This window comes from Syngnathus leptorhynchus, chromosome 4, assembly GCF_054491065.1.
Source record: "Syngnathus leptorhynchus isolate UIUO chromosome 4, UIUO_Slep, whole genome shotgun sequence".
In the NCBI taxonomy this organism is placed as follows: domain Eukaryota; kingdom Metazoa; phylum Chordata; class Actinopteri; order Syngnathiformes; family Syngnathidae; genus Syngnathus; species Syngnathus leptorhynchus.
In genome coordinates, this window is record NC_141198.1 from 18,875,124 (window position 1) to 18,902,227 (window position 27,104).

A 27,104-nucleotide genomic window follows, 5' to 3' on the forward strand; every position below is an offset into this window, starting at 1 on the left:
GTCCCCAACCGTGGACTGCATACGGTGGAGCCTGGGTTTTTCGAACGTCCCGGTTCTCGAACAATTCAGATTGAGGTAGAAAACCGAGGCTCGACGGTAGTTTGACACCCTTTCAAAAGTGAAGGGGACCATGGGCACGGACACCCGCTTCTGGCCGGGACTCTCCAACCTGGTGAGATGGAAGCGGCAGTGGACTCTGCGGCGACAACTGATGACTCTCTCTCACTTTAGAGGATTGTGTGACAAACATCAGACGCATCGTCTACAGCTGTGAGAAGAAAGGTAGGCTTCACAAGGAAAGAATCCAAGGCATCCCCAGAAAGACAGAAAGAATGAATGAGCCAGCGTTCCTTCCTCCCCCCCCACCCCCCACTATTTTGTCCTTGTAAAAAACTGTGCCAAGACAAAATGTTACTACCTTCACGCACAAGCAGCAATAATATGATCTTTATAAGCAGCAGTGATTACAACCAGGAAAAGAAAGCAAACATTATGTACAGTGCATGAAGCCATTGATGTACAATCAATTACCAAAAGGGAATAGGATGAGAAGAATTTGGGCACTTCACTCTTCCAACGGCGTGCCTACGTAGGTAGCAGCCCTTTCAACAAACAATTCTTTCTTTCTTTCTTTCTTTCTTTCTGGTGCTGAAAGCATCTCTTCCCCTCACTACCTCATTATTTCATTGACTGCTTTTACCAAGCCAATGTTGAAGACATGTCTGCAATTGTCAATCTCATAAATATGCGTTCAAATCAATCCAAATCAACGCATATGCCGGAGAAGAGCAATTCATGCCGTACATTTACGGGGAAAATATCACCATTGTTTGACGAGCGAGCGAGCGAGCGATAAAATAAGAATTACAAAAGCCAAATATCATTACAGCGAGTACCAAAACAAAAGGCACGACGGTTTGATGAAGCAGAAGAAGGCACATACAGTACCCATCCCTCATTGGATGATTCACAATTTCCCAACGCTATTTACATCCATCACGCTCCAGTTTTGTGTCCTGCCCGCTTCAAACATCAGAGGTAAACAACGTTCTCCTCGCTTGCGTCCTCCTTAAGATGCCCTCCCAGAGAGAGGTAGGACTGCTGGGGGAGGAGCGGCGTGAGTGAAGGAGAAGAGGAGGAGTAAGCGTCTCCTCGGTAAAGTTCTCCCCCGGGCATGTCTGGCCTCCGGGCCCTCGGGGAATGGCCGTCCGACTGCGGACTCAAGTCTGAGGAGAGATTTTTTTTGCACGAGATGATATTGTAAATGATGATGATGATATCATGACATATGTATTATTTCCATTCCAAATGATATCGCAGCACATACATTTGCCAGCGGCGGCGGCGGCGGCGCTCTGCGGCCGCGCTGTGCCTCTGTTAGCGAAGGGATTGGCAGAGGTGTCGAGATCCTGAGAGGCTTTTCTGTGCATTTGGCTCAGCAGGGTGTTGAGGCTGTTGTAGAGGCTGGCGCTAAGGTCAGCACCGCCAAAGGTGGAGCTTTGCCGCCGCCGCTCCTCCTGAAGAGAGGCGAGCAGAGCTGCGTCCTTCTCGTACGTCCAGCAGCTGCCGTCAAGGCTGCCTGAGCGACTGTGAATTGGCACCTGGGAGGGAGGGAGGGATGTTTCAAAGATGATGTGTGCGTGTGCTGGGAACAGCGCTTGATTTTCCAGCTCACGCAATTTTATCAGTAAGTTCACGCGTCCGTCCCCATACCTGGTATTCGTGGAGAGGTACGGTCACGGGCAGACTGCTCTGCCGGTTGTGACTCTGGAGGAGCCTCTGCCGGGCTCGGAGCTTCTCCTTTTCCCTGTCGACACTCTCCTGGCCGTCCCGCAGTCTGTCCAGACTGTGTCGATATTCCGTCAGCTGAGTTTCCAGCTCCTGGCGCTCACAACGCAGGCGTTGGGCCTCCAGGATGCAGTGGCGCTCACGCTGCTCCAGTGCGCCTTCCTGTTCAGTCTGGACCCCATTGACACAACATCACACGGATAGCGCCGTGAGCGTGCCAGAGCATCGCTGGGGGGAGACCTACCTGTCGTTTGTCCCTAGCCACACACTTCTTGTCCCAGCGCTGCTGCTCTAGTTTCAGTTTGACATGAAGTTTGTGCACCTCGTCCACTTCTTCCTTCTTCCTCTCCACGTCCTCTTTCCTCTTCTCAACGGCCGTCTCCTGCAACACAGCGCGTCTCCTGTTAAGTGTTCACCACCGGGCGACGTAAAGGAACTCTTACCAAAGTGTTTTGGAGCGAGGCGAGGCTCTTGAGCTGACATTGGTCTCCTTCCCGAAGAAGACTTTTTTGGATCTCCAGGCAGCTGTCCTGGAGAGTCACCGCAGCCTGCGAATGGCAAATAGTCGCTTGATGTCGAGCGACTGCTTTCAGAAATAACGATGGAACGTTTAAAGCCGCTTGGACGCTACTCGTGTTGATTTCTTAGAGCGAGGTTGCCACTTTGTGTGTCTTTACTTACCTGCAGACTATAAAGAAGCTGAGTCAGACTCTGCACACTCTCAGCCACCTACAGAAGGCGGAGGAGGAGCCTATGTTAGCAACCAAGAAAATCTTTTCCAACTCTAATTGGGAAGTACATATAATAGGCAAACCTTGAAGAGTGTTTCTTTGATGCGACTTTGCTTTGGCTCCTCGCTCCACCAGATTCCATCCGTCCCTTCGCTGTCCGATCCGGAGCTCATGCTAAGCGTGCTCAGGTAATCGGCTGAGAAAACAAACCAGGCAACGGTGACGTACATTCCACGCCTCCGTCACGCAGCGGCCAAGCCGGCTTACGTTCTGAGGGCGACTCTTGGATGCTGCTGCCGTGGCTGTTGTAGTTGGGCCACTCGGAGCCACGGACGGGAGAATTCTCACTTTGTCCGTCGTGAACCTGAAGAATGCGGATCAGGTTTTCCGCTGCGCGGGAAGCCAGAGTCATTAAAGTTGACTTTGTGTCAGGCAGCCAGCCACGCAGCCAGCCAGCCAGCCATCCAGCCAGCCAGCCAGCCAGCCAGCCAGCCATCCATCTACCCATCCATCCAGCCATCAAGGCTCCCCCCGATGAAAATGCATTTGATAGTAAATGTGTAAACAAAGCTATGATGACTTCAACTTTGTGACCATCACCTTCTCCGAGTGCAGCTGCGAGCAGTGTGGAGGCCGGTCTTGGGGACTCGCTGTCAAATAGCAGCAGGTGGCGATGTGGAATGGCTTCTGGAGAGCGTAGCGTTAACTCTGTGAGCTCAGCATGTAACTGTAACCTCTCCTCTAAGCTGGTGCAGATACGCTGATCCTGAATGAACAATGTCTCTACGAAAATACATAAAAACGCTGATTCAAATGAATTCAGCAGCCAGTATTAGCTTCTTGTCAACTATTACCTTGGAATGTTGAGATTTTCTGAACTTTAACTTGGGCCGCTCGCTTGGCCTCTTCTGTTTCGGTGCTATGCTGCTCCTCCTCCTCTTCCTCCTCCTCTTCTTCCTCCTCTGGACAGCTGCCATGAAGGTTAAGTAGGTTAGATAAAGATAATGACACACACACACACACACACCAACCTCTCTACAGCTTGTCTGATGTGTCTCATCCAAGCATTTCGCTCCTCTCTGGTGCCGGTGTGAACTTCATACATCTCCGGACCGGCTGAGGAAGCAGAGATGAGAAACATCCCGCGCTCCTCATTGGCTACTTCTCTCACAATGAGCTTTTGCAGCGGGATGACGGGAGGCTTCTGGTCCACGGCGGCAAATACAAAGCGTTGATCTTTCTCTTGCAGGAACACCAGCGCATCTGTAAGCAGGAGTGCCATGGTATCTAGGACGGAAGAGAAGACTTTGATGAGTTGGCGAGTACACGGCAGCGATCCAGTGGCGCAAACCTTTTAGGCGGCCCGTGGCAGTCTTCCAGTAAAGCAATCCCTTGTGTCGTAGATGTCGGTGTTTGCTGTGCAGGTCCTGCTTGCCGATCACCTTGCCGCTCTTCAGTTTGCCAAAGCTCTTGTTCTCCAGACGGGCCAGCACTTCCCGCAGCTCCTGAGATCGCTCGTACTTACTCACCGTCAGGTCCACGGCGGCGGCGATGTCACGAATGTGAGCCAGAGCGCTCGACAGGTCTGTGTGTTCTTGACTGCCTTCTGTCGGGGTCATTGATCCGGGTCAAGGTTCATTGGGACATTTTCATTGACAAATCAGATCTTGAATATTTCATGATCATCAATCACACCGATCCACTCCAGTCATTTGTTTGCCTTGCCTTGAGTGTACTGTAAAATCCTCTCCAACAAAACCGGGTACTTGGTGATGCGCTGGGTGACTAAAAGGATGAACTCTGGAATCTCTCTTCTCCTGACCAGCAAGTTATTGCTCTGTTGCTGTGAGCACAAAAAGGATTGAACAACGCGTCCACGTTGAAAGCGCGCCATCCAGCCAGCCAGCTAGCCAGCCATCCAGCTAGCCAGGCAGCCAGCCATCCATCCATCCAGCTAGCCAGGCAGCCAGCCAGCCATCCATCCATCCAGCCAGCCAGCCAGCCAGCCATGTCCTGAAAGGCAGGCCAACCTACTTTGACAAAGTTCTGGAGTTTTTTGTTATGCTGCTGGAGCTCCTTGAAGACACTGACAGCTTCCAAGTGGTGACTGCAGAAATCTCCATACACTCGCTTCATCGTCTCAGCGTTTTCATCGGAGAACTGAAAAGGGTCATCTTGAAGTCACCGTAGCTTGGCAACAGCAAAGGGTCATTCATCAGCACCAACCTGCTGAAGAAGGACATCTCCAATTTGGCAGATGAAGTAATTTCTCCGGTTGTCGGTTTGGGTCGGCGCCGCCGCTTGTCTGCGCTCCTGCAGGGATCCAAAAAGGTTCCTGTGGAAGAGCAGCAAGGCATCCAAGCACGGGAAAATGCGGGCCACGCAATCCCAGCCTAGCTGCAGCTCCTCCAGCATGCCTCGTCTGAACACTTCGGACATGACCGTCAGAGTCTGGATGTGGTGCAGCTCCGTCTGCATCAGTTCTACAAAGTGATGGCGAGGCCATTAAAACCGGCCGGCGGCGGACGGAACGGGAGCCGAGGCCGGGCGGCCAATGTCACCCACCGTAAATGACATCCTGCCGTTTGACGGCACGTCTGTCGTGTCGCCTGCAGAAATCCGGACTGACGGCGAGACTCCACGACTCGGCGTCCAGCCCCAGCCGCTGGGCCGACAGATGGCTTAGTAGAGGGGCGACGACATGGTCTACGGGGACAAAGGGTTTAGAGCGAACGCTCGCTCGCTCCCTCGCTCATTTGATAAAAGACTTCCTTGCCATTGAGTCTCACAGACCCTGCCAGACGACCACCGAAGGAAGAGCGGCCGGAAGTAGAGCGCCCTCGTCCGGCGGCTGTGAGCTGGAAGATGGAGGAATGGAATCCACCTCCGTTGCCTCCTGCGTATCGCTCGGCCGTCTGGAAGCAGAAAAGGCAACGGAGAACCTCCGCTTAGCTTTTGGTCCGCTCCCTCGCAAACAGAAAAGAATCACCAGGTAAAATGCGGAAATCATGATGACCTTCAGCTCAGCTCAGCTCAGCTCAGCCTACCTGCTGCTCTCCAGGGAGGCGGAGAGGCTTTTGTAAAGAGGCTTGAGCGTTTCCCGCTTATCTTTGCTCGTCGGTGTAAGTGAGAGGGATGAGGGCACTGATGAGGAGGAAGCCATGTCTTTCGCACAAGCTGAAGGAGACAAGAGAAATTTGCACAGTAGGTCCATGTTCAAATTAGAGTCCCCTGTGAGAAGGAAATAAATTTGACACCACAGAGAAGAGCATTGTTAGACAATGTATGAAGATGTCCTCACTCAACCTCTCGCTCACACACACAGAGTCGATACCATCCAGGCTGAGGCAGATTACAATTTAACCTTCTCTTCTTCCTTCAATGGCTGAGAGTCAATCATTTGCTTTCCACGAGAGGAAAACAAAGGAGGAGCAGTCAAAATGAAAAGAAGACCAAACAAGTCATTTCAGACTCACTCACTCACTCACTCACTCACTCACTCACTCACTCACTCACTCACTCACTCACTCTGCGGGAGAGACAAGTTGTTGCTTTTGGTCAACGATGCATTCTTCTCCTGCAGCTTCTGAGGAAACATGAGACGTTGGCTTCAGTTGATGAGCAACATGTTTGTTCAGGTAGTGCCTTTCAAATCAAAGCCATTCCGCAAGCCACAGGGTCCACTGTTGAGAACATGGCATGAATGCCTTCCAGGAATTCTTTTTGTCACCAAGTGCTTTCCAACTGCCTGATTTCTTTTTTATTTGGCGTTCAGCCTTGAAATGACAAATTAAGATGGACGTATTCTATTCTACGGGCATGGCAGAAGGCAATGATAGACAACATAGCACTTTGGAGTTTCCAGGAAGGACTTGGTGCCATAGATGGATGAAAATAAAAATGTGGGAATCCAATGGGTGTTTTATTAAAAAATAATAATAATAATACATGCACTGGCGTAGCAATAGGGGGGCTTTGATGTATGGGGACATCCTGATGATTGACTTTTTTTTCTTTTTCAGATTTTTCCACCCCAAAAGAACATCTATTGAATGTTAATCAGCATTTTTTTGCAGACCCCCCTGAGTAGGCCTTGAACAAACTAAAATGATGAATTGTTTTGGGAGCGTGGACGCTGGTTACCTTTGCGCATTGCGCAACAGAGTCTCGGCAGTTCTTGTGGACGTTCACTAAACAGTCTAGTGAGGACAAAGCAAAAAGGAATTCATAAAGAAAAGAAGCAGTGTCCGTGATTGTTGAGATGATCGGAGCGCAGCACGTGCAGAGGACGGCTGCGGAAGACTTACTGGAGCACTGCAGCGCGTCCTTCCCACAAATGGACTTCTGGCAGGCCACACAGACAGCAGGAGCAGATGGAGAGGCGGGCGCAAACTCATGTCCGTTGGCGCCTCTGTTCTTGTCCTTGCCATCCTTCACCTCTTTCCCTTTCACCTGAAAAGAAAGCTTATGAAGATTTTCCCCGACTGGTGCGTTTACTACGGAGTGTCTTATGATGCTCTAACAATCTTTTTTCCGTGTCCTGTTGCTAAGACCTGAGGAGAAGGAATTTTTCCTTTTTCCCTGGACAGACAGACAGACCGAATTCTGAGGCGGCTGAGCGAGCGATCTGAACTTCCAGCTTCACTTCAATTCTACTTTCCATCCAGGGCGGCTCGCTCACCTTGGGTTTGCCGCGAGTGCTGGACATCCTGCTCTTGAGGAAACTGAAGGTCCGGCTCACTTTGTATTTCTCGGACTCCGCCTTGGACGGAACGATGTACTTGTCCCACTCCTCGTCCTCGATCCTGTTGCGGTGTAAACATTTGCGTTAGCGGTCCTTCTTCACCTCGGTGGCACTTTTCAAGCCAAACCCGTGAGACCTGGAATTCTAGCATCATGCTGAGATGAAACAATGTCCAGATGCTTTTCCATTGCTCTACTCTACTCTACAGACTATGTATGACTCTTGATAACATGCTTGGTTGGCATGCTTGGGTGTCACTAGTGGATGCTATTTACAGCATGACCTTGGAGAGATGCAATGAATAACATACCAACACTAGAAAAAGGACAAAGCATAAAGTAGAAAATGACATGCAGCGTGATGTCAAAATTGGAGTCTGGAGCTTGTATGTGCACAAGGGAACAGGTGGGCGGATGCACTTGCACAACACATACTCTTGAAGGAACTCTGAGAGGGTGAGGTGTTGGAGTGATGCGCCGCTCTCCTCCTCTGCTGACTGGGCCCGCTTACGGAAACCCAAAAGCCTGCGTGATGGATATAGCACACCTCAAACCGGGCTGGTTTTTCCTTTTTGTTTGCTTGTTTGTTTGTTTTCCCCATTGGGAGATTCCATACGTTATAATAAATACATCAACAAATAAAAATTCCAATCAAATATTGACGAATCAATATTTGAGAGGTCTATCGATTGAGGTTCTAAAAAGAAGGCAAGTGTCAGAGCGATATTTAGTCCGAGCGACTGCTGACTTTCTTCCATCTGATGAAGTGCATTCAAATGACAGCGTGACTGATGAAATTGCCGACGTAACACGATTACCTCAAATGTTTCCTCAATTAGCAAGGCATGGTGATTAGTGAGCAAAATGCATTATAGACAAAAAACAATGACAACAAAAGGAAATGAATGACAAATAAAAAGGGGGGATAGAAATGACATATACACATGGTGTTCAATTGCTAAAGGCTCACGGCAGGGACCTCGCTGCAATTCAGAGCATATACATATACTGCCCCCCCCCCCCGCCTCGCCCCGTCCTTGCTGTTAACAGTCGAGTGGATGCCGTCCGTCCGTCCGTCCGTCTCAGCTCAGCGCCGTTACCTCTTTTCCTTGGAAGTCTCGCTCAGGTTCTGCACACTCTGCTCTGTAAGGTGTCAGAGAAAGGCAAACGAGTGAACACGGCATTCACGGGAAGGCAGTTATGACCAAAACCGAGCCAAGCCAAAGCCAGAGGTTGAAACTTTGATGCCATTGGCAGAATGGGGAACAAGTCGGAATGCCACACCACACACAAACACACACACACACACACACACACACACACACACACACACAGACCAACCTAACACGGCGCCAGAGTTTTGCCAAGGATTACTGGAGGACTTTCAAAATAGAAAGAGTGGAAAGAAACCCAAATATGGTAAATGAGTAACCTTGAAGTCACCAGACACCAATCCTCCGATGTACCGACTAACTCGGTTGAGTCGAGAGAGCGATTTCGACAGCGATAAAGCCTGAAGTAGAGAGCGACCACTGCCGCCGAATGCGCCGTCCACGCACAGTTCACACACAGTCGCGGAGTTGTGCTGGTTTGAACCTGTGTTTGAATGGGATTAGTCTGAACACAGCCAGGGGGGGTGCACACTTGTGCAACTACAATATTTTAGGAGTGATTTCTTTTCTCTGACCATTCAGACTTAGTCGATTGAATTGTACAGGTCACCAAGTCGAAGACTTTTTAGGACAGCTATCTGTTTATATTCATCCAGCCACAGAACAGAGAAGTCAGAGAGGAATCGAGTCCACTCACTCACCCACCTAACCCACCCACCTAAGCCACCCACCCACCCACTCACTCACTCACTCACTCACTCACTCACTCACTCACTCACTCACTCACTCACTCACTCACTCACTCACTCACTCACTCACTCACTCACTCACTCACTCACTCACTCACTCACTCACCTTCTGCCAGGTGGATGGTGGTGGCGTCTCTTCTTAGCGAGGGGCGCGAGGGCCTCGCCTTGGCAGAGGAGTAGGAGTACGAGCGCAGTCGAATCTGGCCTTCCTCCGGGTTCTGGAGGAGAGCAGGGACAGGTACAGAGCAGAGCAGAGCAGAGCCCTGAGAATAGCCTGAGAACATTTTTCAATCATGCTGAAAAACTCCTCCATCGATACGTTGTTGCTTTTCCGTTTAATCACAGCTGTTGTTGATGTTTCTTTCTTTGCGTATTTTACAACCACACTCCAAATGATGAAAAAGTTTGCCTTCATTTGAGCAAACCATGGGGATAAATAAGGTAAGGATTGACATGACCCATAACACGCGTGGGACGCAATACCTCGGAGAGCTTTTGCCACGGCTTCGAGTCCGGCGAGCCCGCCCGCAGCGTTGAGGCCGAGCAGGGGTACGAGTGTCCCGCTATGTCCTCTTCTCCGCTGTCGCACTCGAGACTGGGACTGTTGACGCCATCAACGATACAACTTTTCAGCGCAAGGAAATCACAACGGCTACCGTCATACCTCAGTCCGCGGGCCGCCGGCGGCAAGTCGCATCGTCCGCCGTTCAAAGTGGGAGAAACTGGAAAGCTGCTTTGCGGCTGTCGCCTTTGACCTCCTTCAAACAAACGGAAGGCGGTAGCCAGGGGGGAGGACGGGAAAGACGGAGGGGGGGAGACGCGGAGAGGCGACTCCTCGGATTTCTGGCTTCCGACGGCTCTCTCGCCATTGTGTGGCGCTTCTGGACGCGTCCTCCGGTCAGGGGATGTCATGGAGAAAGAATCCCAGCAAAGGCTGCCGACATCAGGTGCCAGGCCAGAGCGGTACTTCGTATCCACGTCATCCGCCTGGAATAAGAAAGAAAGAAAGAAAGAAAGAAAGAAAGAAAGAAAGAAAGAAAGAAAGAAAGAAAGAAAGAAAGAAAGAAAGAAAGAAAGAAAGAAAGAAAGAAAGAAAGAAAGAAAGAAAGAAAGAAAGAAAGAAAGAAAGAAAGAAAGAAAGAAAGAAAGAAAAGGACCAATGGCTTTGGATGAGTGTGCGGCGGCATTTGAGTCACAAATCAAAGGACTTATGCAATCATCAGTCAATGTGTAGGCTTTGGACTTGTATCCAAAAGAGATATATATTTCTTGCTTCCACAACCTAAACAAACATTCATCTCACCACCATGGCCACGTTGGCACGGAGCCTGTCTTTCCCGTGGATCACGGCAGACAGCCTGGCGGCGGCAGCCCGAGTCGGCGACGAGGTCTGGCTCTCGTCCGCGGACTGGCTTTTTTCTGGTGGGAGAGCAGAGACAGACAGCAAAATAACCCCTCACAAACACAGGAAGTGACATCAACGTCCTGGGAAATTCAAGAGTGCAGGCGCCTGTGTGTCAGGCCTTGTTGTGCTGCTGCTGCTGCTGCATCTGTAGGCTGCTTTCTTCCCCCACCCAGCCTGGTGGCCAGATAACTTCCAGTGAGCACACAGTAGCATTGAGGGGAACCTTTGGGCCACTGTTGAGTGGCAGCCAGGTTCTGCTGTGCAAAAACACCTGGGCACTGGATACAAAACAAAGCTTCTAAACACGCTTTCTAGGAAGGATTTCACGCAGTAGTGGTTGTAGTAGTTCTGTTTCGGAAGATCAAATAATAAGTCAATCGATAAAAGCGTCACGCCGGGGAAGTGGAGGGAGCAGCACGCTTGCATCAAAACCATTTCTTTTCCAAAAAGCAGCTGTCCATCAAAGGGCAAAATCCCATAGCTACTGGCACCGCACAGCGAGAGGAGAGAAGTCCAGTTTTATAAATCACAGCAGCAAACGGCTGCACTTCCTGTCGGCCGCCGGTCGAATCAATCGGAGAACCCGCGAGGACCTCGATGAGAGAACCAGATGATTCTTGCTTGGTTCACGTCCAACGCCAAAGGGGCAGATGTTAAGTGGCGCATCTGTACCGTGTCAAGAACATGCACCTTGAGCGCAACTTCTAAACTAGTTCAGTAACTGCGGGAGAACATCGACGTGTCCGAAACCCCAAACAGACCACAAGAAAGCAAACAATATAACAAGAATAAATGTTTGAGAGTGGAGACAAGAGATTGATTTGACAGATGATCAAGTCTCAATATCAATTGCATAAACACATTCATTCGACCCAACAGACAAATCCAAATAGGATGGAGCGCAAAATAGAATCACCAGCATAAACATGACAACAGAAAAGCAGATTCATTGTTTTGAGCGGACCGAACAACGCGTCAATGATGGATGATCTTCAACGTTTGACACTCTTTGAAAGTGGCTATCATTTCATATCAACCCACTTCTGACAGAGTTGCTAATAATTCAACGGCCGGATGATAGTGACACCTCGGAGCCATGAAACGCTTGCCTGGTGGTGATCGTTACTGTCAGCCACTGAGATCTGTGTTTAACACGAGTTAACGCAGAAATAACAAAGAAGCCCGCACAGATCATATGACTCCGTTGCCATTTCATGAAATGCAAAATAGCTCGGCGGGCTATTTGTGTAGGATTGTGCCCAGAAAAGCCAGATGTGATATTGGCAGGGTACGTATCCCCGAGAGAGCCGGCGTGAGTCAACCTAGTTCGTCAACAGTAGCGCTAAAGAGTGTCTGCGCTCCTCCACAAAGTACGACAAAGACGCCAGTCAGTGGCAGCTCCTCTCCAGACCGGCGCAGTTAAACACAGAGACTGACCCGAGGGAGGGAGGGAGGCAGCCTCCCGCTTTGGGGGAGGCAGGTTTGTCACAAGGGCTCTTTCTCAAAGTCTTTGGAAGGTTGAACATAAACAGCGAGGGCTACCTGTCAATTGGCCCGACGCTTCTGTGAGCGCAAAAACCTGAATTGTCTCAGCTACAACAAAAATCTTCTCAACGCTATGGCCTGATTGTCGACGCTTGGCATAGCTACAGGGTTTGACTAACTCCAACTCGTATGTGTGAATTTTTAACGGCAAAGTTTTTCCCCAGCTGAACTTGTTCATTGTCCAGATTGCGGATGCCGTCCGTCCGTCCGTCCGTCCGTCCGTGTGTCCACTTAAAACTCACGTCTTTCTATGGTCACTTTGATACCGTAGTTCATTTTGGTTTTTGGCTTAGTAATACAAGTGAGCCGGCTTGAAACAATTTGCCAGTGTCAATCTCAATTATTAAGCAATAACTGGGATTGTGCTGCTGAGGTTTCGAGTCACAATGAGGGGAAAGTCAAGCCATGACACAAACACGGCAGTAACTTGAGCTTCTGCTGTGTCTGTCTATGCGGTCGCTCAGTCGCTTCCTGGGAAAACACAACTTTTTTTTTCTTGCACACAAGCAAAAGTATTGAAAGAGAATTCCGTAGGTGAGTCGAACAACCAATGCGCTAAATTGGGCTTTACTTTCCATAAGGGGACAACAAAAGTCGTCACCTACTTTGTGACAGTCACATGGAGCCCACAATGAAACAACAATGCTGACAGTCGGCCCGGTGAAGTCGTTCGGCAACACGCTGTCAGATATCAAATTACATCACCGGCAGGCAGGCAGGCAGGCAGGCAGGCAGGCAGGCAGGCAGGCAGGCAGGCAGGCAGGCAGGCAGGCAGGCAGGCAGGCAGGCAGGCAGGCAGGCAGGCAGGCAGGCAGCCAGGCAGGCAGGCAGCCAGGCAGGCAGCCAGGCAGGCAGGCAGGCAGGCAGGCAGGCAGGCAAGCAAGCAAGCAAGCAAACAGTTAGCCAGTGCGGCGGCTTGTGGAGAAGTATGTTTGATGGCAACAGGCTAAATTCAACTTTGTCTTGCTTTTAGTTGAACAGTGAAACTTTGTGCATGCATCCTGTGCCTTTTTCACAACCTCTGTTTTTGCAATGATAGCCCTCAGTTAGTACCTTTTTTGCCACCACAACTCTTACGCATCCTCATCCTTGGAAAAGAGGGCCAGGAGTAGTTCAAAGGAGAATCCGAGTCGGAATCCATGACGTGCTGTCTCGCAACCGGCTCGATCTTTGTCAAAAAAGAAGCCTCAGCGTACATCCATTCCCGCACGGTGGGAGGAAGAGGCTAGCTGCCGGTGGACCCACTAGCTGCGGCGATTGCTCCTTTCTTTTTCCAGAGCCCCCGCTGTAGACACTCTGACACTTTAGCCAGCATGTTCCCCCTTGGGGCCCCCCCTAAAGCCCTCCCCTTCCCCTTTTCAAAGTGTCCAACTCCGAGTCTAGCGCCGTCCTCGTCCTCAACACTTTCCTAACTCGTATCCAATTGTGTGCCTCTCAGTCTTTTCACTCATCTGCAACACAGTTTGAAGGAAGCAGTGAGGTGAAGCCACGCTGGTAGTGGCAGAAGGGGGGGGGGGGGGGGGGGTGTCAATGACGGGCCGGAAAAAATGACTGAAGGAAGGAGGGAGGGAGGGAGAAAGTCAAACATAGGAGTGACTTCAGAACCTACAGACAAGACAAACAGCATTGCAGACAGCCGAGTGGAGGTGACACTGGAGAAATCATTAACCCTGTGAGTTCATGATTGTCTCGCCCGCTCGACATTTGCTGGCCAGATGGCGGCATCGGCCACTGGGATCTCTGGCGGAATTGCTCTCCGCGACCTGTGCTAAACACGGGCATGAAGGAGAAACTGCCAGCTCAGCAAACTCACCATGGAGACAACAGTGAGCACTGTGGCTATTTTCTTTCTTTTTCACGCCCCCTCCCCTCTTTTTCGAGCGTTGCCAACTTACGATTCCCCAGCACGAGGAGCACAAGCTCAAGTAGATGACCATGTTGAGAATGCATCCAAAAGTCGGAGTGCATGCGTGAGCAACGGGAGAGCGGAAAGCATCCTACTCATTGTGTGAGATGGAATCCCTTTTTTTCCCTCTCTCCCTCAGCTGGGCTCGGGGACTCTCGTTAGCATTTTTGGCGTAGCGCTAGCTCGTCATCCGTCGCGGCTTTGTCATCAAATTGTCCATAGCGCTGACGTGCGGCATTCTCACACCACTTCGCTCTGGTCCTCGGCGACCCCCATTCGGCCACAATCAGCCCCTTTTTCGGTATAGCCCATTTAGCGCACGAGCCTTGCTTTCGCCCTACTGCACACATGACTTGTTTGGATGAAGTGTCATTTGCGTGCGTGCGTGCCATCTTTTAGGTTGGGTATTTGAATTGGGGGGCATTGGGAGGGCAAAGAGGGGGTTAGAGGGGAGGAATAAAAAAGAAGAGAATGTTTTTCTTTTCTATCAATTGCCAACCTGTATGTTCTCATGAAGAACCTGTGGTCAGTTGTCCATTGAATTTGGGTGTCATTCATTTAAGCCAGCGACAAGATCCCGAGAAGGACGAGGAGAAAATGACAGCTAGGCTCAAAATTCCTCATTCCTTTGCTGACTGACTGACACCTTAGTTCAAGTCAAGAGTCCAATATAGCGTGGGATAAAAGCAAAGGACTCACTCCGGTGACAAAAGAAAATAAGCTCGTTAGCAATTCAAAGCTCATTAGCAATGCCACAAAAGTGCTTTTCTGCCTGGCCTACATTAAAAGGCTGTTTTTTTGGTCAAGTCTAGATTTATAAAAAGCATTCAAGGGATCAGTTGAGGTCACAGGGGGCTGTGTTCAAAGACAGAGAGAAGAAGAAGAAGAAGAAGAAGAAGGGAAAAAAGAGGGAATATCCCCAAGCCGCTGACACGCACAGATGCAGAGAGCAAAACGGCTCAAGCAGGAGCATGGAAAACAACACCAGCCACAGGAAGTTCAAATGCCAAGTGTTGTCAAGCCCACAGATCCAGCTTGTAACCGCGACATTCGTATTCTCAGGCATCATTTGGCGCACCGGTGGGTTTAGGTGAATCAAGCCAATCATTAACCCGCAGGAATTCGCCCCCCCACCTACAGCCACATGGTTAGAATTCATTTGCGATCCAAAACGTGCAGGCAGGAGCAGGATGACTCCGGGTCGGTTACAGGAGCACGCTATTTGATAAAAATGCCTTCCGTGTGTCCCGACTGTGGTGGAGTAAGAGTGACGAGCATCCGAGAACTCTGAAACGGAGCTCAAATGCAATTTGTCAAACCTTTCCTACCGTTGAGCTCGTCTAATGATCGGAAGCTACTTGGACAGCTAAAACAACAACAACATAGCCACATCCGCATCTGAAGCAACACAAGAATTCTGAAATGAGACGTTTGACATTAATAGCGGGCCACTTACCGGAGTCAGATTGCTCGTCCTCTTGGTCCTCTCGATTGAGGCAAAACATTAGCGGCTCCTCGTCGACCTGTCCAGAGAAAAAGTGTTCACTGAGCAGCACGCGCATTTCCACAGCGACACTTTTCCATCAGGTTGCAAGCATTCCACTCAAACTTAAAAAAAAAAAACAAGTCTGGCTAAGTACAAAAACACAAGTGTTTGGCAGCGAGCGACATTAATGAGGTAACTATCTGAAGTGTATACAACAGGTCCTACAGAAACATGAAACAAGCTCACAATGTGGGCCATTCAAGCCAAGTGAGCCAGGTGGTGCCTGCCTGCGTGGCTGCCTGCCTGCGTGGCTGCCTGCCTGCCTGCGTGGCTGCCTGCCTGCCTGCCTGGCTGCCTGCCTGCGTGGCTGCCTGCCTGCCTGCGTGGCTGCCTGCCTGCCTGCGTGGCTGCCTGCCTGCCTGCCTGGCTGCCTGCGTGGCTGCCTGCGTGGCTGCCTGCCTGAGTGGCTGCCTGCGTGGCTGCCTGCCTGAGTGGCTGGCTGGCTGGCTGGCTGGCTGGCTGGCTGGCTGGCTGGCTGGCTGGCTGCCTGCCTCCCTGCGTGGCTGCCTGCCTGGCTGCCTGCCTACCTGGCTGCCTGCGTGGCTGGCTGCCTGCCTGCCTGCGTGGCTGCCTGCGTGGCTGCCTGCGTGGCTGCCTGCCTGAGTGGCTGCCTGCCTGAGTGGCTGGCTGGCTGGCTGGCTGGCTGGCTGGCTGGCTGGCTGGCTGGCTGGCTGGCTGGCTTGCTGCCTGCCTCCCTGCGTGGCTGCCTGCCTCCCTGCGTGGCTGCCTGCCTGGCTGCCTGCCTACCTGGCTGCCTGCGTGGCTGGCTGCCTGCCTGCGTGGCTGGCTGCCTGCCTGCCTGCCTGCCCGCGTGGCTGGCTGCCTGCAACACCTTGACAATGATACTAAAACAATACGGAGCATTGAGGGGCGCTAATGCAGGTTGAGCACAGACCATGTGACAAATGCATAGTTGTTGCCTTTACTGCTTTTGTCTCCTCAGTTGGACTTTTTCTTTCGAACTCTTTTTTCCAACTATCTGGATTTTCAAAACACAATTTCTTAGCAACTCTGACTCTGATCCAAAAAACGGTGGACATGCAACCTGACATTTAATTCAATGGCTGAGTGGTAGTTCCCAAAACATCAATACGCTGGAAACCAAATCATTATCAGCAAGAGTTCCCATACTTTCCCCCCATGCGGCATTTAACGAGGTCATATTTATACTTACATTATCGTCTGCAGCTGAATTATCTCGGCTCTTATCAGCAAAAGGTGGTCCTACAACAAGCAAAAGCCAGCATTCTCCTCAGTAGAAGTACATCTTTCTTGAGAACTCAGTGAGTACATTGCAATAAGTAGCACGTGGCGCTATGTGATCACACTCACAAAAACAACATACATGTACTACGTACATGAGGTCACATGGAAGAAAATTTATTTGTTTGAGTTATTCCAAAGTTTCATTTGGTTAATACGAACAAGAAATAAAGAAATAATTTGGGGTTGAAAGAGGTTTTTTTTTTGTTCCAGTGGAGTTCAAATATTCTTGAAAGATTGTTGTTTTTTTTCTTGTGAAGGGACGTACGAGGGAGGCACCGGAGAGACCACGACAGGTTTTTCTCCTGTTAATTGTTTCTGATGAGAAGATTTGTGGGCCAATGAGGTCAATATTATGCTCTTTGTTTTCCTTCTATTTTTGATGTGAATCCTCTTCATTTGCGAGTGAACTCAATTTGTATCGTCTCCTTTTCTTAGCTCTGATGTCATAGGGTTGTTTTAACATGCAGACAGACATGTGGACAACATGAAATGAAACCCAAAGAACCAAATTGAGCCTTGTTTGCGCTGTCCCTCTTTTCATTTAGCAGTACCTCCACATGAGGTAGGTCACAGGTCAATTCAAAAAAAGTGGTTCAAGGTTGCCACGTGAAGAACAGCTAAGTCTGGGAAAATGACCATTTCAAATCCCGGTGATGATATGGATCGGTTAAATTACCCTTTTCCGCTGGATCGTCCACCAATTGTTCTTGGTGCTCTGTTGGTTCTCTTCTTAACGCTTTGATCTGAGAGAAGGATACACCTTGAACAGAACAATCAGCTAATAATATTGAATACGTCAAACATTGAGCGTGTGATGATTCAGTTGCAAAAGCATTTTCAATACATTAGTAGGAGGAAGCCCATTCTCTCTCTCTCTCTCTCTCTCTCTCTTTCACTGACCTCTCTGAGGAAGGCCTCATCTCCAAGTGTGTTTCTGAGCAGCTGAATATCAGCATGCCGGCTCTCCTCTGAGCTCCACTTGAGATTTTGTCGGACGGTCAGTGTCAAATTGCCCGTGTCGTGACAGTATCTCAGCAAGCGGGAGCGGTCTGCCCATACCTGAGACAGTCCTGCGGGAGGTGTGGCTAGAGGGTTGGGTGGGCTGACACAAAATCAATGTGTTCAAACAAACGCTGACTTGTATAGTCAGTCAGTCAGTCATTTGGCGGTTCACCTAGTGGGGAGGTTTTGAATGACACGCTGGCTCTGTGTTAAACAATTTGACAAAATGCCACTGTTTGAATGGCCTTTCAAATCTTACTGCAGGAGGAGCCGGAGGAGTTGTCTGTTGCCCGACGAGTCGGCCAGCTCCAGCGGTGTGACGCCGTCCTCGTTTGGAACGTTGATGGCCATCAGACCTCCGGGCTGACAGAGCAGCAGCTCGGCCACTCGACGCAGACCCCATCGCACGGCCAGGTGGAGCAGAGAGTCTTTGGGGCTGCCATCTGCGACCATCGGGTGGGACAGTGAGTGAGTGATGAAGAGATTCAAGTGGAAATGACAAAACGCTGGCACCGGTGTGGTATTTAATGCTGCTCTCCTGCTTTCTTAATCGGCATGCATACCTGTGTTGGCCCACTGACCCACAGCAAGGATGTTTCAAAAAAGAAAAAAAAAAAGGTGAACCGGCCTCTCATTTTTTGTCGTCGGCCGTCAGCAGTGCAAAAAGAGCTTTTCCAAAATGTACACACTGAACTAGTACCATTTGCTAACTTGATGCTGTCGATAGCTGCATATTTTGGCCGTCAAAAACAAAACACACCATATTATTAGTTGACATAAGTTTCAATAAGCATAAAGCAAGTGAAAGAAAATCCTCCCCCCCATCACTCCAACATAATATGTGTCAACTTCACAGGGCCAATGGATGGGACAGATGTGTCCTTAGCAAGTCGATATTAGCAGCGTTTAATAGTCCAACGGCATAAGTGCACTCGCATTTACCGCAGACATTGGGAAGGAGAGGGAGGATGCCTGCTGCAATCAAACAGGCTGCGCTAACCGCATTAGCCTGAAATCCACTTTGTTGCTTCTGGGCTGTAGGCGGGTGGCTTTAAAGCACTATTTAGTTGAGATGAACAGACCGACCGACGGACGGACGTTGGTGTCATCTCGCAAACATGGAGCTGATGGCTGATGGAGCTCCGCCTCAGGCAGTGCCCAGATGGAACGGCTCTATTAACTACATTAGCGGCTGCCTAATTAGCCATGATGAAGTCAACGCGTGCACGCATGCGAGCGAGCGAGCGAGGTCACTTCCGATTTCCATGCGGCACTGCGCTGGCTGGAAAATGCTAATGATGGTGGAGAAAGAAATGGGAGTGGCGGAACAGAGTTGAAGAGTTCACCTTTGCAAAGGTAGGACGAAGCATAGCAATCGCTGGGAAGGATTGAATCTGACAAGGAGATTGAGTGGAGCTCTCACCGTCTCTACTGGGAGTCCCCAGAATGTTCCAATTTGGCGGAATATCCAGGTTAGCCATGGCGAGAGCGACGCGTCCATCCATAGCCCAGCGGGAGCTCTGCTGGCCCAGGTTGAAGAGGCTGCTCAGCTCTTTGTGATCCAGAGAGCTCAGACTATGTCCGCGGGTGACCAGGTGCTCTGCCAGGTCCTGACAATGACAATGACATAAGCAATGTTTACAAGGTGTGAAAAAGAATAAAACAAATCCAACCACACTGTCACTTTCCGACCTGTGCGTCGTCTTGAACGTATTCCAGCATTGCGCCACCCACCCATGTGAGAGGTGTGCTTTGGGAGCTCAAGTAGGCCTGCACAGAGACCACCTCGGCGAGGTTATGTCCTTCAAAAAAAACCAACAAAAATCCATAGATTATTTCCACTAGATTCACACGCTCAATCTGTTCTCCAGCCATAATCCGTTGGGAGGTCAGCCCAAATTGTGTTCAATAAAATAACCACATTTCATCAAAGCATCTTTACTGACTGCTAATGGCATATTTCCTTCTGGTATAGCATGATAATGATGAGGATGATTTCTTTTCGAGACAAAGGCAGGAACCTTGGGTCTTTAGCGGCCGCCGTTGGTAGCGGGAAGGCTGGCCCGTGCGAGCGTTGGCCGTCTCTGTCAAACTCTACTGTTGACATACTGTTTCCCTCCTGAGAGGAAGTTGATAAGACTCTGTGCATTTGCAGACATCAAGTCACTGCGAGATGATTGATTGGAATTTTGTTGATCACAGACAGATTGATAGATAAATAGAAAAGAACCTTTTTTTTTTTTTTTCCCGAGCAGGAGTTTTATATTTGAAGATGTTTCAATCAGGTTCCACGTTCACAACCAGTACCGGGCACGATGAAGCAGAGCATGACGTCACTCTGAGCCCTGGTGACGTGGACCAGCGTAGATCCTTCCAGAACAATGAAGACTTGCGCATCTTCCGGCATGGAATCCAGCCCGTCCAATAATGCAAACACCTTGGCCTGGCCCTGATGAAAGTTAAAAAAATAAATAAAAAAAAGACATTCATTGAAGGATTTCTTTAAACAGGTTCTGATTCAAAACAAGGATTTATTGATTGATTTTCTCTCCCCCAGTGGTACACTCAATCTCTCGGCAGATTTGCTTTCTCTACAATCAAATCTCCCCCTCAATAAAAAGAGGAATGGCTTTTTAGCGTCTGCCTGCCGCCGCAAAGACCGGACGGAACATTTTGGACGCCTGATCTGAGGAAACGCAACGTGAATTCGAGCAGAACCGTCGAGCCGTAGACTGACGGGAGCCGAAAATTGCCAACTCTGGTTAGGCTGCCAATCTGGAATTAGGAGGCCCGTGTTGAATTCTGTGAAATGTGGGCCGCACACTAAGACAAAACAAAGTTGTGAGCTTTGAATCTTGCCACCCCTAGCTAGCTAGTTCTCCTGGGACAGTTGTTGCCCCTTTTGCTGGCTGACTCTCACAGCCTTGTTGCCGGCTAATCGGGCACCGGCCGGAACATCAACCAGTTATCGATCATTCATTCATTCATTCATTCATTCATTCATGGGGGAAAAAGGCCTTTTCCATCAGACAATTTGGGCTCGATGAAATGACAATAAAATGATCCCAATAAAAGGCCTAAAAGACTTCACAGTCAAGCAGAGATGGAGAAAATGGAAAAAAAGGTTTTTGAACATCATCCTGAGCCACCAGTTGCGCCGGGGAAACAAAGTCTGTTGCAAAAAGACATCAAATGACCCTGAAAGATGGTCGACATGGAATATTAGCTTTGAGTTCACAAAGTGTTTCCAGTTGTCTCCCATTTACATGCTTTGGTTCAGGGAAAAAAAAGAGATGAGCCAAATTCTTCTGCACAGAAATAGGGAAGCATCTTTTTCATGCAGAAACACAGCCCCCAACCGGTTTCCTGTAGCCGTGTGATATTGATTGCTTGCTCATTTATTTCTTGATATCAGCTTTGCACAAATGGAACAAATTGTCCTTTTGCAGATACAGGAGGGCTGCGCCACTGTGGGTGTGGTCTTAGTGCCTTTCATCTTGCTCAGCCAATCAGAGAGGCTCATTTCATTTCCTTTCCTTTAAATGGCATCAAAGACTCTCCACAAATTGAATTCCATCCCTGATGCTCTATTGTAGCAGCACACATCTGCTCAAATAAAAAGCCAATGTGGTACCATCATACGACTTTTTTTTCCCCCCATCCCACTAACAAAAGTAACTGGTAAACCCACTCTCTGCTTTGAAGATGGGGAAACAATGTCACAAATAGGATGTGCAGCCGTGCAATGACCTCAGCATAGGATCCAATGAACAAATATACTAACCATCCCTGTAAGATTTGCAAAAAAATATTGACACATCCGCTGAATGTTTGAACAGGACACAGGAAATACATGTTCCTTTCTACCTGTGAGTCATTAGAGTATAAATCAAAAACAATTGTGTCAAAGTTACTGAGCTTTTATTCATCGGGCCACCGACTGACGGTTAGGTATTCTTCCGATGAAACAACAGACAGGAAGACCAAGGCAGCGTCAAACTACTTCCGACGACACAAAGCCTGACTTCTTTCTCCACTCCTATGACATTTTTCACATCAAGAGCGCAGCAAATACGTACTCACATATAGGGGCACTTTCTTCCTGCTCAGCTCCATCTGGAAAAAAAAATAGCACTTGATGATTGTCACCTTCATTGTTAAGTCTGCCTCCTCCTCAGCAGCTCTTGAAAGGATTAGCAAACACTATCTGCTCGAGGCAGAGTCTTATCTTTTCATGATCACCCTAATTCTGGGACTCTATCCAAATGTGCCTGCTGTTTTCACCTGAGACCTGAGGAGAAGCGATACAATACCTAGTCAACAGCATTGTATGCGTGTATGATATATTGTGACATTTTACCAGCCCCAGACTTCAAATATGTTTTGTCCTCATAAAAAAAAAACTACCACTGGCCACATATCACACATAATTCTAATAAAATAGAGACAGGTTCCTCATGGGTTGAATAATACATGGGGAGAAAATCTAAAACATTTTCAAACTTATTCAGATAAGCACTCACTTCAAAAAGAATATTTTTGTTGCTTGCAGCACCCAAATATTCTTCATTTCGTTTAATGAAAATGTTTTTCACTTTTTTTTTTTTTTCTTCATCCAAGCGACGTCATTCAAAGCAAACTAAGCCAATGGATGGCTTTACACCTTCAATTCGATGATCAATGTAGTGTATCTTACCTTGGAGCAAACTATTGCAAAGCAAACCAGCAGCCCTCTTCACTAGTAGGCCTGCCTGCCTGCCTGACTGCCTTACCTTGGCTCCGTTCCTTTTCGAAGAATTCACGTGGTGGTGTAAATAACTCCAGGTTTACTCAGTCCGCTTGGCTTGGCTGCTATTTAAAGGGGGAGTGACCAATGACGCCCCCACCTTTTCTTTGGGCAACGGCGGAGAAGGACCAATTGACACACGCATGACTTGTGCGAGTAACAGCGCAGAGCAGAGCAGCGACCTCTCAAGCAAAAAGGTGGTACTGCAGTCAGTCACATTGCCACGCCACGACTATTTGAAAATGGGAGCTCTCGTGAGAAAAGGCTGTGCGAATATGTTGCGGTTGTGCAAGCGTTCCATTTATCGATCATCTTTCAAGGGACCGAAGAATGCCTGATAACAAATAAGGCCATTCAAATGGACATGAAACAAACGCATAAATCAATATGACTTTCCTGCTATTCATTTGACTTTGGTGTCTTTTGGCTCTTCTACACTTAAAGACATTTTGTTGTAGTCTGATGAAGCCACGGTAAGAGACGTTCAAACCCGCGCTCGGGGCTCAGCTCGGCTCGGCGCACGCCTCGGATTTTCCCCAAATAAAGTTCCGACATTGGCATTTTTGACATATTACAGCGCACGCCGTGGCCCACAAAGCCTTGTTTTCATGGCCTCATTGTTGTTACAAAATCATTCCCAAACTGATCACACAACGCGGGCGTCATTTGATCGATGGCCGTTTCGACTCTTGATGTAGCTCTTGCATTTCACAGATGGTAAGTCTGAGTGAGCTGAAAGTTTACATTGGTCAAAGTAGAGAATATCAAAACGTCATCCAGCCAGTGGCAAACGCACAGCCATTCATTCATGAACAAGTCGAGCTAAAAGACTCCATTTATTGAATGTGGTGGTTATTTGAAGGGGATCCTGAAACGTGAACCAAACGGATATGATCAGATGAGTCCGTGACTTGTGTGTCTTCTGAGGCAAGCTGGGGCTGTTTTAATACAATGTGTTCCATCCGAGAGTACATCTCCTAAGGTGGCCTTAGGCTGAGGTTGTGAGCTACTTGCCTTTCCCTCCCTCCACCGGGCCAGGCCGTCGGCTATGTCAATACCCGGCCGGGCACGGCACCTCCTTCCTCGGGAGATGCGAAGCAAACACGGTGTCCAACATACCCAGCACTTCCAGGAGTTCGTGCTGGAAGTCCGTTTCTTTCTCCAGCAGGTCCCGGAGACGCAAAAGCTGCCGGTCCACGATGGCCGATTGGCCGATGACCGACTGATAGATGTCCAGGATCATCTCGGCCACGACGATGAGGACGGGGCTAAACCTGGTGTCGAGCATATGCCTGGAGAAGATTGAGGACAGAGGTGAGCGTTGCTCATGAACCCTTTCGTGACTTTGAAGCGATGGCGCGGCATGATCCAGTCTCACCCGATTAAGAAAGTGAGCAGCCGATTGACGTCCCGCTCGTCCCGTCCCGCCAAAGCGTTTTTCAACGTTCCTCTTAGATCCAACTCCTTCATGACGGCGACTATAATTTCCGGCTTCCTGTGTCTCGACCCCATCTGCAAAGTGGCTTTCGGTCGTTTCTGCCTTTTGGAATCCGATATAGACTTAAAAGACATTGGCTTGACAATACCTCCACAGCTGCATCCAGAGCCTTGGAAACATTGAATTTCTTCAACTCTTTGTCATATTTCGCCAGATGCTGTATCACGGGCTTACTGGTGAGATAATCACCCTGGGAGAAATGAGAGAGCCAACTTAGTGGTTGGTAGCTAGCCCACGTCAAGTGCAACCAACACGTACGTCATTTCATCATAAACACGTTTTCAAAGCATTGACTTACAAAATGGCCATAAAGCTTACTTGTTGAGGGATGGAATTCTTCCCTTTTACAAACACACGATATGACGCTCGCCGCCTGCGCTGAACTGACACTTCGGTTGACTCCTCCGCGCGTTTCCTGTGTTTGATGCTCAGGACGCCGTTGGTCATACCCACAGCAATAGTCCCGTCGTCTGGCTGGATATCAGAAAAGATTACCGGCGTAGTACACGGTCAAAGTGACATTTCCTTTCCTTACAGCCAAAGCCAAACTGAGAATGGAGGTGGCGTAGTCAAAGTTGTGCACCACTTTGTAGTTGGTCGTGTTGTACACCTTCACGTGCCTGAATAGATGAAAATAAAAGATTTGAGAAAGGATGATGGACTTCAAAGTATTCGTCCTATTTTACCTACCTGTCCAGGGAGGCCGACAGCAACCTTTGGCCACTGCTGCCCAGACACACACAGGTGACTGTTTTGTGATGGTTCCTCAGTGACACCAGTGGCTGGCCACCTTTCAGCAGATCCCACACCTTGACGTAGCGCCCCCCTGGAAAGACCAGTGTGCTTATAGAGTTGCGCTCTCACCATACGCATTTCTTTCTTGCGTGGTAAAGAAGTATGAAACGCTTCCATCGATGACGATTCTAATTGAATACAGCTCAGCTCAGCTCTCATTATTTATTTGGACAAAAACACGCTGACGCTTACGTACCCGCTGAGACGAGGAGGCCCTCAGAAGGATACAGGAGCACACTTTCCACTGGCTGGCCGTGATCCATAGTCATTGCAGACTTTGGAACTCTGGCATCAAACAGTTTAACTGTGTGGTCATATGATCCTGGATGAGAGAAAGAAAGAGAGAAAGAAAGAGAGAAAGAACGAGAGAAAGAGAGAAAGAAAGAGAGAAAGAGAGAAAGAAAGAGAGAAAGAGAGAACGAGAGAACGAGAGAAAGAAAGAGAGAAAGAGAGAAAGAGAGAACGAGAGAACGAGAGAACGAAAGAACGAAAGAAAGAAAGAGTAACGTTGCACTCGGTCGCACTCGGTCGCGCTGCAAAAGCTGCCGCTTTGTTCCAATTTTGTCACCCGTAACGAAGAGATCTCTGTTGAGTTTACTGGTGACGCCACAGCGAATGTAATCGGTATGTTCTTGGTAGCAGGTGAGCTCTTGCACATTCGGGAGGTCCCAAAGTCGGCAGGTGTAATCGTCCGACCCGGTGACGATATGGTACTGGTCCGAGGTGAAGTCTGTCACGTGGACGGCCCTGAGCAGATTCATAGGACAAGCGGTGTCAGAGAATTCATCATTACACGGACGCACCCGGGCAATTTGAAATATTCAAAACAAGTCCATTTCCTACTTTGTATGGCCTCTGAATTGCCTGAGCGCCACCTTGCCGCTGACATCAAACAGCTGCACGAGCGAATTCTCACATCCGGCCACGAGGAGTTGACCGTCAGAACGGAACCTCCCGCAATATGCCGTGTCTTTAAATCGGGCAAATGTCTTCACTGGCTCCTGGGAGAACGGGCCATAAATGTGGATCTAAAAGGGAGAGAGTGGAGAAAAACATATTTGCAAATTCTACTTCACATTGGAAGCTAGCTGCATTTTGGAAAAACAACACTTCATACTCGTGTAAACGCCGTCACGGCAACGTTATGCGGGGCCACAGGAGAGAAGTCGATGTTTGTGACTGATCCAAATTGTTTGATCTGGATTGGAGCCTGTTGGAGGAAAAATATAGCTACGCGTCACAACTGAGAATCAAATAGACATGAATAGGGAGCAGAATCATTAGATTAGTCATGTCTATTGAACAGACCAAGAGACACTCACTCACTCACTCACTCACTCACTCACTCACTCACTCACTCACTCACTCACTCACTCACTCACTCACTCACCTTGTAGTTTTTCCAGTAGAGTGCGTCCTGGGTGACTTTCTCTCCCAGTTTAGGATAAACTGGAATTTTTGTCGGTTTAAATGAAGCCATTTCTGCGCACGTGTATGGTTGGTCACAAAATACTCTTTATCCCTGGGCACATATTTTAAGATGACTAAGAAACACTTTGACAGTCATGCGAAAATGATCCAAAACATTCAAACAACCAAATAAAGCGGCTGTGAAACCTTTGTTTATAGCTTGCTGCACAGTCATATATTTCTTCTAATGACGCGGCAGGGCTGTGCGGCACCACCGAGTTGATTAATCGAGGCATGGTGAACAAAACGTGTTAAAATAAGGAATACGGCCCTTGAAATTTGCATTTGGAAACAAACGTACGTACGTGAGCCAGCCAACATGCGCGTAGAAGCGGATTGAAGTTAGCAAACTAGTAGCACGTTTACATTCGCTACAAAATGACCGCCTGGGTTGAATTACCTTTTAAAACACAAGTTCGGCAGGTGTGAAGACTCTTTAAATCTTTTAAAAGGAGAGCACGTTTAAGTACTTTATGTCGAGGAACCAAAAGTTAGGCATTGAAACAATTGATCACGCTGCCGCAAAGTGTTAAGGACGCGGCCATGATGGTTCCAGTAACCACTTCCGCTTCTTTGCTCACGTAACTTTCTTGGTCACACAATATTACAAATGTATATTTTTGATGACTGACTATTTACATTTATTCAACAATATTTTAGTATAATATACACAATTGTTTTAGTTGAACAAAAACTAAAACAATGTTCTCAATGATCGTATTTCCTCCTAAAGGAACCTTGGTACGTCACTTCCGGTTTCCG

General features: G+C 48.8%; 2 protein-coding genes across 18 annotated transcripts; both read right to left on the bottom strand.

Moving 5' to 3' along the window:
* Nucleotides 1–437: 437 nt before the first annotated feature.
* arhgef28a (Rho guanine nucleotide exchange factor (GEF) 28a) lies at nt 438–22,658 on the bottom strand. Of its 17 annotated transcripts, none has more exons than XM_085908850.1 (38): nt 22,566–22,658; nt 22,036–22,084; nt 21,877–21,909; nt 20,101–20,242; nt 19,486–19,595; nt 19,217–19,403; nt 18,053–18,236; nt 17,692–17,893; nt 17,468–17,534; nt 16,700–16,749; nt 15,436–15,502; nt 10,427–10,542; nt 9,607–10,110; nt 9,230–9,341; nt 8,363–8,405; nt 7,698–7,787; nt 7,201–7,324; nt 6,827–6,971; nt 6,663–6,718; nt 6,048–6,105; nt 5,567–5,696; nt 5,313–5,434; nt 5,085–5,225; nt 4,746–5,002; nt 4,554–4,679; nt 4,245–4,362; nt 3,871–4,125; nt 3,551–3,806; nt 3,374–3,489; nt 3,120–3,302; nt 2,787–2,909; nt 2,603–2,715; nt 2,470–2,517; nt 2,232–2,336; nt 2,033–2,170; nt 1,714–1,959; nt 1,328–1,601; nt 438–1,226 (listed from the first exon to the last, which is right to left on the bottom strand). In XM_085908850.1, the coding sequence occupies exons 3-38, from the start codon at nt 21,907–21,909 to the stop codon at nt 1,033–1,035; spliced, it is 5,235 nt and encodes a 1,744-aa protein (XP_085764976.1). In that variant the 5' UTR covers nt 22,036–22,084; nt 22,566–22,658; the 3' UTR covers nt 438–1,032. The 17 variants fall into 17 exon arrangements, with proteins under 17 accessions (XP_085764976.1, XP_085764990.1, XP_085764985.1 ...); XM_085908864.1 differs by adding an exon at nt 8,733–8,858 and having other exon boundaries at nt 9,607–9,724; nt 9,788–10,110; nt 21,877–22,636; XM_085908859.1 differs by having other exon boundaries at nt 21,873–21,909; nt 22,566–22,623.
* A 744-nt stretch (nt 22,659–23,402) lies between these two features.
* Nucleotides 23,403–27,049, bottom strand: utp15 (UTP15 small subunit processome component). The gene is made up of 12 exons (XM_085908887.1): nt 26,743–27,049; nt 26,263–26,394; nt 25,990–26,082; nt 25,716–25,900; nt 25,441–25,619; nt 25,069–25,194; nt 24,768–24,903; nt 24,613–24,697; nt 24,396–24,551; nt 24,166–24,267; nt 23,958–24,091; nt 23,403–23,871 (listed from the first exon to the last, which is right to left on the bottom strand). The coding sequence occupies exons 2-12, from the start codon at nt 26,350–26,352 to the stop codon at nt 23,631–23,633; spliced, it is 1,527 nt and encodes a 508-aa protein (XP_085765013.1). The 5' UTR covers nt 26,353–26,394; nt 26,743–27,049; the 3' UTR covers nt 23,403–23,630.
* Between the last annotated feature and the right edge of the window lie 55 nt (nt 27,050–27,104).